This window comes from Nanorana parkeri, unplaced genomic scaffold (genome assembly GCF_000935625.1).
Source record: "Nanorana parkeri isolate BGI_ZX_2015 unplaced genomic scaffold, ASM93562v1 scaffold353, whole genome shotgun sequence".
NCBI classification, from domain to species: domain Eukaryota; kingdom Metazoa; phylum Chordata; class Amphibia; order Anura; family Dicroglossidae; genus Nanorana; species Nanorana parkeri.
Genome location: NW_017306621.1, coordinates 1,075,687 through 1,087,325, shown reverse-complemented (window position 1 = coordinate 1,087,325; position 11,639 = coordinate 1,075,687). Strand labels below are relative to the sequence as shown.

Sequence of the window (11,639 nt, the reverse complement as noted above, 5' to 3'; positions counted from 1 at the left end):
TATATATATACTGTATATATGAATGTATGTATAGAGCCCTGATGAAGGGGTAGCCCCTGAAACACACATGTGAATTTCTATTTAAAAATGTTAATGGAATAAAAATAGTTTGGACTCCAACTCTCAGGTGTGGAAGGACGATATTATTCTACGTGTTATAGCCATGCGATTATGTGTCGAACATTATTAGCAGGTATTAGCAGGTGTATTAATGTGGGGTTCTATACAGCACAGAGGATTATCTTTATGTATTACATTGTCTGGGTGGGTTATAATGAACATGATGAAAATTGGGGTTCTATAGAGCACAGAGGTTCATCTTCATGCTTTATATTGTCTGGGTGGGTTATAATGAATATGATGAAATGTTTTATGTTTTTAAAGACTTTGTAAAAAAAAACTTTTTTATGTTTTTAAAGACTTTGTAAATAAAAGATAGATTTTTCTTAATGAAAACATTTGTGTGGATGTGTCTATGGTGTCAAAAGTCCAATTGACATATTTGATTCTTTTTTTATATTATGTGTTAGCTGCACCTGATCGCAATGGAACGCATCAAAACCGCATGCAAACGCCCCACAAGGCCCAGTTTAAGCTGAAAAAAGTATCAAAATCGCACTAGAACGCGGCAAACTCCACTGAAGCTGCGAAGACGCACACAGTTATGGTGTGAACTAGCCCTAAATGATGAATTAATAAAAGTCATCCTGTACATATTTATCTTTCAAATGTTCAATATTCACTGTTATTACTATATTAGGCCAGTAAGGGCCTGCTCACAAATACTGCGGCGACCTGCATTGTACCGCACGTGATCAACTCAGGTCACTACAAGCACACATACAAAACTATTGTTTTTCTATGTGCCCCATTTACACCACAACACAGGTGTGATGGGCGATGTGCTGCGATAAAATACAAACATGCTGCATTGGATTGCAGCGCACTGGATCACACCACAGGGCGGCGCATGGCAGCGCAGTGGACCGTGCTGCCTTGCAGGAACCTGAATGGAGTGTACACATTGTAAACAACCAATAAAGTTCAAAAACAAAATTAAACTGTGACTGCTTCGATAGTGTTCAATACAATGTGTGCGTTCAGAGCTTCCACAACGCACTAGCCTGTCCGCTAAAATTGGGACTATGTGATAACTCCGGTTCTATGTTGGCCTTATCAAACTCCAATTAACTGTTCATTATAAAAGCGTCCGAACAGCTTTGTGAACCTGACTTTCAGCTGTCACTGATAAAAGGACAGACAAACTTGTGAATTTGGTTGGTGTGGTGCAAGACGGAAGAAAGCAGGTGAAGTAATAGTGAATTAGGCGCACAAGTAATATGTAGCTGCATAACTCCAGATTGTGAATTTCCCAGAGGCTGTTCACACTAGTGCAATCTGTCCTGCACGACAATGGCAATTACATTATTCTTAATGGTGCCATTTCCATCAATGCAACACGGTGCAGTGCGATTTTTGGAAAGGTACTGGTGCTACACGGTGAGGGGAATTTATCAAAACTTGAGCAGACAAAATCTGGAGCAGCTGTGCACAGCAACCAATCAGCTTCTCACTTTCATTTTCAAATCTTAACTAAACACACTGAAGAGAAAAGCTGATTGGTTGCCATGGGCAACCTCTCCAGATTTTATCTGCTCCAGTTTTGATCAATTCCCCAATGTGTGTTTTTGGCCTTATTGACTTCAATGGAAGTGTTTAAAAAATGCATGTACATGTGTTTTTTAGTGCGTTTTTGTGTTTAAAGTCTCCTCAATGAAAGATTAGGCCTAATAATGTCACAGTAGATATCGCTTGCCATTGGCACAAAAAGAAAAAGGCATGAAAATGCTATAAATTTGTACTGAAAAATACATAATCATGCAGCAGCACTAATATGAAAACCGGGTTGAGTATACAGACATATGTTACCGACATATAAAACCCCATCCATGTTGTTTAGCATTAAGGCCTGGCCACACCTGTACGTTTTGTAGCGCGTTCAGTGCTCTACGAACGCTCTACAAAACGCTCAAACATGAAAATCCCATTGTTTTCTATGGGTATTGTTCACACCTTGCCGTATTTCAGCCCGTCTGAACGAGCTACAAAACGGCCTACGCCTGAAAAGGTACATGAGCTTCTTTGCGGCGTTTTTGTCGCGCGTTTCCATTGGGATACAGCCAAGTAGCTCTCGGAAACGCGCGTTTGTCGCGTGTTTTTTTACCACGAATCGCGCATATTCGATACGCCTAGGTGTGAACAGAGCCTTATGGGGGAATTAAGTGATTTTTTTTTTTTTTTTTTAAATCTAGATGTGTTTGGCTTTAGTGCTATTGAAAGTATATCATAGTTGTCAGCCGTGAGCATAAAAGCAGTGTCTCACCTCGCCTACGGACTCTGGTTTGCTTTACCTGTGTCACTAGTGCATGACCATCACGTCACCATCTGCACTGACTGTTTGTAAAGTAGTGGCATCCTATAAGGTGTGTTTATACTGCAATGAATTGCTGACAGGTAACTCTGGGCAAAAGTGTTCTTACCGTAATCCTTGCAGCAGGACTACCCCTGCACTGCAAGGGTTAAGTCATCGTCTTTATCTAGGGTGTTCTACTCACTCGATCCTCAGCCAGGTTGCTCTTAGAACGGTCTAGCAGCCTCTTCTCTCCCTCCGCTGCAGCAATCTAATGATCCTTGAGTCATCATGTTCTATACAGTGCATAGGACGGGAGTACGCCAAGAGACAAACCATTGCTGCAGCGTAGGGGACGGGCTTTCAGGGATCGGAGTAACAGCCAGCTGGCGCCACCTAAACAAAAATGATCACTTAACCCTTGCAGTGCAGGGGTAGCCCCATTGCAAGGGTTAAGAACACTTTTGCTAGGAGTTCTGCTATATGGGGCAGTTCACACTAGGTGTGTTGGGCTTTGATGGGCAAGGCAATTTGCCCCTTTTTTAGACATAGACGAGGCAATTTGTCTTGTTTACTATTAAGTCCGTTCATACCACTGTGTTGTGCTGGTAAGAAGTAACACATGCAGATTATTTTCACTGCAGCTTGTTGCAGCACACTACACCCCATTGCAATGTGCTGCAGCAGTGAATAGAACTGAACGAAGTGTCACTTTGTCAGCATGGCTGCATTTTTTTTTTTGCGCTTTCCTCAATTCCTGTTGCTCTTCTGAGACAGGAAACAAAGTGAAATTTCCCCCAATGGTATGCAGACAGCAAAACGAATTTAAAGTGACCAACTCAGGAATTAAACCTTAAGGGCTTGTTCACACTGAAAGCGGGTGCGTTCCACAGCGGTAGCTGCTGGAACGCACCGGGATCGCTAAGAAACTTCCCAGCGCATTCTGGGGCGGGAGGGGGCGTGGCGGTGCATTAAATTCAAGAGAACAAGCCCTATTTTTTGCATTTGCAGTGGAACGGAATGCAGGCAAAGTTTTGCTACGCGTCCAATCGCACTGCGGAATGGGGGGGTGGGGGTGCAAGCCGTGCCATTGAACTCAATGCGCTGCCATACACCCTCCCGCCCCAGAACGCGGGGGGAAGTTTCTTAGCGATCACCGTGCGTTCCAGCAGCTACCGCTCTGGAACGCACCCGCTTTCGGTGTGAACAAGCCTTCAAAGTGCATTCAAGTATTTTAACTATTAACAAAAATGTATCTTATTTGTTTATCACTTGGCTGTAGATCCTCAAATCATCTCTGAATTGGTGCTGACACTGTCCTTCCTTCTGGAGTGGGGCTACTTTTGTTCCCTAAGGTCCCTGTGTGTGTTGTAAAGTAGTCACCGCTCCAAGCTTGCTCCTGTGATGGACTTCAATCTAAATACATGTTAGGCTAGGTTCACATATCGGCAACCGTGCACAATGGCACACAGCGATTGCAGCACGGCCCCGTTAATTTCAATGGGGTTGCACGACAATCGCTGAAAAAAGGTGCATGTACTTTTTTTTTTTTGGTTACACGCACCGCGTGTGTTTTTGAACCGCAATAACACAGGCGGTATCACAGCGGAAAACTACACAATCTGCCTGGCGTGGCTGGGGTGCCCTAAGAAAATAATGGCACCGCCAGCGTGATTGGCGGTGGTTAGCGATTATGTGACCGCGTGACCCTCTTCGCGGTTTCGTGAACGATTGCCGTGTGGTCACGGATCGCCTTGTGATGAATCTGGCCTTGGTAAACTAAACATGAAATTGTAGTCCATCATGGGAGCGAGCTTGGAGTGGTGACTGCTTTACAACACATACAGGGACCATGGGGAACAAAAGTAGCCACCCTGCAGAAGGAAAGACAGCGTCAGCACCAATTCAGAGATGATTTAGGATCTACAGCTGAGTGATGCCGAAATAAGATACATTGATAGCAAAATTATCAATACTTGAGCAGACAGAATCTGGAGCAGTTGCCCATGGCAGTCAGCATCCACCTTTCATTTTCAAACCATAGGCAACTGCTCCAGATTCGTCTGCTCCAGTTTTGATAAATTCCCCCCTTGTTGTTAATAGTGAATGCACTTTTAAGATTCACCTCCTGAGTTTAGTGTCACTGTAACCCTTTCTCTACTCCTAAACATCCCTTTGTACAACCTGTGAGTGTACTTTGCAGGCTGCAATCAGTAGATAACTGGGGGTGAGATTTGCCCATAGTAACCAGCTTCTCTCTTCAATTAAGCTTTGGAAATGAAAACAGAAGCTGTCTGGTTGGCATGGGCAAGTGCTCCAGATCCTGTGTGCTCCAGTTTTCATGCATTCCCCTCATTATAGGAAGCACACAGGCTGAGACCTGAACACCAGTCCCATCCACTCTCCAGGTATTTGTGGGCTGAGGCAGCCGGTGACTAATCTCAGATCCACCCAGCTTCTCTTTTAACAATCCGTTTTGTGCAGCTGCTTCCCCACTCCCCTCAGTGCCTCAGCTCCCCAGGCTCAGGAAGCTCCTGTGCTCCGTCTGCCAGTCACAACATCGTCTTGTGCGGGTCCCGACTGAACTCTGCAGCCATGCTGAAGGTCCTGGTGGAGGCAGCCGCCAATATTCCGAAGACTAAACTTGGCAAGCCGGACCCCATAGTCACCATCACCTTCAGAGGTAAGCAGAGCTGACTGAGGGAATCCGCTTTCCTCCTCCAAGCCTAGTCTCTGCTCCCTAATTGCCGTGTAACGAGGCTTCGACACACTACATCTGAGCAAGGATTTCATGTTCTTTATAGGAAGAGACTGTATTGCACTTTGCTCACTGCATTGTCTTTGTATTGCACTTTGCTCACTGCATTGTCTTTGTATTGCACTTTGCTCACTGAATTGTCTTTGTATTGCACTTTGCTCATTGCATTGACTTTGTACTATTCCACCGAGTGCTGGGGCTTTTTCAAAGGGTCAGTCCACCATTGCAATAAAATGCATGCGGTCAAGGATGAGATGTGTGTTTTACAAACACTGTGTAGCATTATTAGTTTAATTTTAAAGCTAATAAAATAACTCCCCTTGAAGTGGGGCTACCCTCGCTCTGCAAGGGTAATTGTTCCCTTATGTCTAACAGGATTGTGTAAAGGACTATTATTTACCTGATCCCCACTTCTGAGGCGGTTGGCGCTCGCTTTTCACCCCTACGCTCCGGCTTGTGGACTGTTCCTTGGCGGTGTTCTATTGAAAGCTCCAACTCATCGAGATCACCAACTACCTCACTTCCGATGCTCAAAGACTGAAGCTCTGTACAGTTGCGTTGCGCATGCGCGCATAGCGTTTTTAGATTACTCGTCGACTTTGCCACCTGCTGAATATTGTTAAAATGCACCTGTACAGCGCTCCGTCAGTCTTTGTGTTTTGCAGTCTTAACGCCGTCTGGTCGAAATCTCCAACTTGCAAGTACCCGACAGTGAGGTGGTTGGAGATTTCGACGAGTTGGAGCTTTCGGTAGAACAGCGGCGTTGCATATATTACAGAGCTATACAGCCTGCATTAGATGCGATGCTGTCGGTGGGCCCCTGACTATTAGAAAAGACTTGGAGTGAGCCTGTGGGAGCGGGGATCAAGTAAAAGTCCTTTACATAGGTCCACTAGACATTAACAAGCAGTTAAAATAAACTCCCCTTGCAATGGGGCTACCCCTGCTCTGCAAGAGTTAACTTGTCTATCTAGGGGAGCTAAATAAAGGAATTTTACTTGCCTGATCCCCACAGCATGCGGTTATTTGCACATTTGTATGTGTTTTAATGTGCATAAATGAAGGCAGGCATTTTGATTGGCAGCTTACAAACCATTGTGGGCAATGGAAGAAAGCACGCAAAAATGCTCACGAAAATGTACAACATGTTTCTGTTGCACATTTTTGGACATTTCCAATGAAGTCTATGGGGCAAAAACTACCTAAAGAAGCTCCTGTACCTTTTTCGGGCGTTTGGCGTTTTTCTGCTCAGGTGTGAACCATGGCCATTGAAAATGATGGGATTTCTTGTGTTGGGCAGTTAAAAGCGCTTTTCGAACTGCTCAAAAAACTCCTAGGTGTGATCCTGGCCTTATAGCAACCAATTAGAAATCCGTTTTTAAAGACCATGTAACTGTACTAATACAACTGGAATTCTGATTGGGTGTTATCACTTGGCAACAATGCACTCTGCGCTGCTTATTAAGTACAACAAGCTGTGATAACTCACAGCGACCAATCAGGAATCGGTTTTTAAAGACCATGTAGTCTTACTGATTGAGTTCTGATTGGCTGTTATTAAGAAACGCTGCCCTTTTGTGGAGTGTTTTGTCTCTGGTGTGCATCTCTCTTGCATACAATGGGCAGCTCTGGAGAATTAATTTGTTTGTGTTAATAAATCCAATGTTTCAGACTTGTGTTTCTCTGTTTGGTAAAGCGGGAGGTTTGCTGTTTTACAAAGGTATTTGGAGGGCACCAGTGTGTAATATGGTTCTCGTTAGTGAAGCCGTATCGCTGTGTCCTTGTTGGAATGATAATGGCGGGTGGGGGGTGTCATACCAGGCACCACATGTTTACAATTTACAGATATTCGTCCTGACTGCTGTTTCAGATCTGTATATTAGTTATATTTCAAACATTAACCATATATAAAGCTGGATAGGATGTGGAAGCTGTGTGTCATGGCAGCTTCTTTTATAGAATGCTCCTACTACCATGCTGTAAATCGGGGGTAGGTAAGCTCAGCATGCCAGCTGTGATGAAACTACAGATCCCATTATGCCTCTGCCTCTGGGAGTCATGCCTGTGGTTGTTAGATTCTTGCAATGCCTCATGGGATTTGTATGTCCAACAGCTGGAGTGCTGAGCTTGCCTAGCACTATAAATAATGATTTCATCTGCAGATGTGGTGAAAGTAGTTCACACATGGGTAGATAAAACCTTACTCATGAATAGGTGGAGATTGTATCCTGCGATAGGGAGTGACTTGTCATATTTCACCTCCATGACTTTCCACATGTCTACAGGAAATGGAATTCAAACTTATTAAATATGCTGTTTGTTTACTTTTTTTTTTCTTGTGTTTATGGGCTGGCCATCTAACCTGATGAAAGATGGTCTTCTACTCCCAATTTGATGGTTGTCTTGGAATTCTTGTGTCTACAGGCCCCATCTCCAGTTTCTGAGGAGACCTTTCAGGCCAGCCTATCTCTAGGAGGAAACCAATCATCCAGGAGGGGTCTGGCTTGTGTCTGCCTGGGGCATAAACATGCATGTCTGCACTGTACAACTATGCATTTTATGTCACTGTCACTCAGTAAAAGAATTGAGTCAGCTGTATCTTCTGTTTTATGTACAAGCAGCCTGATATGTAAGAGATTTTATCCTTTGTGATTACTGAGTGACCCTAAACTCCGGCGTTAAATTTAAAAAATACATTGTAATACCTTTACCCATTAACAAAAATGTATCTTATTTGTGTATCACTCGGCTGTAGATCCTCAAATCATCTCTGAATTGGTGCTGACACTGTCCTTCCTTCTGGAGGGTGGCTACTTTTGTCCCCCATGGTGCCTGTGTGTGTTGTAAAGTAGCCACTGTTCCAAGCTTACTCCTGTGATGGGACTACAATCTCACATTTTTAGTTTACTAATTTTATAATTTCCTCATAAATTCGATCCATGCGTACCTGGCTTTAGCCTGACAGATTCTTGTATGATTTACCATGCTGGGTTTGTGAATCCTGTGGAAGGTGAGATCAGTAACTATATAGGGATTGGACACCTACAGCAATACATCATACAACCACATTTTCATCCTGAATGCTTGATATCCAAGTGTATATATTATGTAGACTCCAGTGTTAATACCCGCTGGATGCAATGTCAGATACAATTTCCAGAGTAGGAAAGCATATGGATAAGAGAAGTCCCATTGCCTTGATTTTTATTGACATACGTTGGGGTTTATTCTCACTGTAACACATTAAGGGTACGCTCGCACCATGTGCCCTGCGATCCCGTGCGGGCAATCGCATCGCGGCCGGAGGGCGTGGCTACGGTGCCATTCACCTCAATGGCCCGCCATGCCTCCTCCAGCCCCACAAAATAGTGAGCCGGCCGCAATGCGATGCAGTGCGTTCCGGCTGGAATCGGGCAGGAACGCACTGCATATGGTGTGAATGTACCCTTAGGGCCCATTCACACCACTTCCAGATTACTACCAGACTGTTTCCAGACCCAAAATGCATCCCAATCCCTATGGTATTCTTGGCCTCCTGTTCCCACCACCGCAGTCCGTTCCAGACCAGAAAAATATTGCTTGTCCTATTTTGTCTGGTCTGGAATGCATAAAAAAAGCAAGGCACGCACATGTAAGTTCATTTTAAGCAAAAATTATTATTTTTTTTTATTCCAATCGTGGTAAAAACGCAATGCACTATGTTCCAGAAAATGGTGTGAGCCCAGCCTTAATCTTTGAAGCTTTCTGATTTGAAATCACCTGGACTCAGTTGCCTCTTTCAACGTGGTAAATTCAGGTGATTGTAATTATAAGAGTGGAGAGGAGGTCAGCTGCAGAGGGTTGTGTGCCTTAAGGTGCCCATACACTGCACGATTATCGTACGATAATCGTATGCGATCGGTTTTTCGTACGATAATCGAGCAGTGTGAACGGAGACGTGCGACCGTTTCTACTGTACGGTCGCACGTCTTCTGTCGAACCAGCATGTTCGAAAACCAGCCGGGAATCGTACGATTCTCGGCTGGTTAGAACGGTGCTCGGAAGATAAATGCTGAACGGGCCGGTGTGCGCACGCGCACACTGCCCGTTCAGCATTGCGGTCATCGGAAGCCCGCCCCTCAGGGGGGCGGGCTTGCGATGATCGAGAGTGCGATCTGCCTGTCCAAGATAGGCAGATCGTACGTTTTTTTAATCCCTTTACAACCATCGCAAGACTAAAGTCTTGCGATGGTTGTAGAGTGTATGGCCACCTTTTATAGAGGGGGTCATGTTGAAGGTTCATTACACACACTTGTACTATGACCACTTTGACACAAGAATGATTTCAGTTTCTGCAACATTGTGGGTGATTTTGAATCGTGGAGGGCTTAGGGCTCAGTCACACTAGATGCAGTGCGTTCCGGCCCGATTTTGGCCAGAACGCACTGCCTCGCATTGCGGCTGGCTCACTTTTTAGTGAGCATTTTGATTGCACCGGACCGCAGGCACAATGTGCCTCGCGATCCCATGCGGCGGATCGCATTGCGGCTGGAGGGCGTGGTTACGGCTCCATTCTTGAATTGCCCGCCACGCCCCCTCCTGCCCCAGTAAAAAGTGAGCCGACCGCAATGCGAGGCAGTGCGTTCTGGGCAAAATCGGGACGGAACGCACCATCTAGTGTGACTGAGCCCTTATTTGCACTATGCATCGCTTCAACACGCATGCATTAACGCAGAACGTTTTGTATGTTGAGTCAGCGCATTCATTTTGTGCACCTTTTAACACGTAAAAAGAATCCGCACAAAACCCTTAGGCCCCGCTCACACCTGGGCGTTTTGACATTCAAAAGATAAGAGCTACAAAACTCAACACAAGAAATCCCATTCAATTCTATGACCCCTGTTCTCACCTAAACATTTCATCGCAAGCTGTAAAACGGCGAACGCCGGAAAAAGTACATGAGCTTCTTTTTGGTACATTACACTGCATTTGTCACCATAGTATTTTTGTGCGCGTTTGACCGCAATGTCTCTCGATCTGCCAGCTAAAATGTGCGTCTTCATATGCACTCGTCAAAACACAAAAAATGTGCAAAAACTTGCTAGATGAATACGTCCGCTACTGTGTGAAACGCTGATGCCTGGGTGTGAATAAAGCTTCAAGGAGTAATTCTGGTGCTTTTTTGTATAAATAACACTTTTTTTTTTTTCTATGACAGTGTGACTGGGCCTGGAGATCCGTACGATGTGGAGTTAATAGATCATTTGTGTGACCTTTTAGTTATTGAGATATTAATTGAATGCTTGGGAATACATGGCGTTCTGACAATAGATAGAAGTTCATTGTAACTGCTCCAGTGTTTGTGTTTTGCATTAGGCGGTGCCACATTCCACAGAGCCACACAACCAAAGTTTTATGCCCTGTGGTGCAATAGAAGAGCTTGAGTCACAGACATTTTATAATTGTGTCTTCAGTAGTTGCATACAATCTTTTTCTGACAACTGCTTTCATTTCCTGGACACAGTTTGCACATGGGAGAGCACAGACGCTGGAAGAAAGATTCCAGTAACATTCCGACCTTGTTTGGTGATGGAATCTGTAAAAAGACCTTTAAATACTGCATGTGAAGAACTAGTTAATACCATTCACAACAAATGAAAATTTATGATTTTAATATATCTTTTAGGATTTTATGAAAGGGAAATGTATGCGTAGTTAATGGACTTATTCAAAAGAGGACCTGCGCTATGGTTAATTAAATAAGCTGCTGTGCTAATTAAGTGTTTTAAACGCCTTGTAAAAATTGATGAAGCAAAATATTGTTTAGTTAATAGATTTCTTGTGTTAAGTTGTTTCTCGTAATTTGATAAACAGAGTGTTGGTTGTCGGCCCTGAGCATGTCATACAGGAGACAGATGAACCTCCATGGGGGCCTTACAGCCTGACCATTGCGTTGACCATTTTTCTTTTTAACAAGTGGAAAATTAAACTAAAAAGCAGTGTTGCTAAGCTGCTGGTGGCTGCACAGTGTGCTTGTTATGGTGTGCCCATCTGCACCCTAGCAACCAGTGACCCAACTGTTCGCGCCCTTGCACCCTAGCAACCAGTGACCCAACTGTGCACACAATGTCATTGGTTGCTAGGACACAGGCAGCCCCGGGTTTAATTCACTTGGACGTTCATTGAACACTGGCTAGGGTCAGCGAATGTCCAAACATCATTGGTTGAGTAGCGACAGAATGGCACAGTGTCATTAGTTACTAAGAGGCTGGCAGCCGCAAGTGTCATTGTTTTAAGGTTCACTCCCCTTCGTCCTAGAAACCAGACCATGTACAGCCCAGTGCAGGGGCTGACTGGCAACTTTTAGCCCAGGGGGCAAGTACAACCCAGAGGCCCATGGTGCGGCAACTTGACCCCCCCTCACGCTTTGCCTCTTCCCCGCCTTCTCCCCGCCCCTGTCTGCCACTTTTGCCATCCATGTAACAGTAGTGT

General features: G+C 44.6%; 1 protein-coding gene across 3 annotated transcripts in view; it reads left to right on the top strand.

The window, feature by feature from the left end:
• Positions 1-4,857: 4,857 nt before the first annotated feature.
• MYOF (myoferlin) overlaps positions 4,858-11,639 on the top strand; it is a 120,439-nt gene continuing 113,657 nt past the window's right edge. For all 3 annotated transcript variants that reach the window (XM_018558691.1, XM_018558690.1, XM_018558689.1), the window contains exon 1: positions 4,858-5,093. In XM_018558691.1, coding sequence (XP_018414193.1) covers positions 5,006-5,093 — 88 coding nt within the window. In that variant the 5' untranslated portion in view covers positions 4,858-5,005. The remainder of the gene's footprint in view (positions 5,094-11,639) is intronic.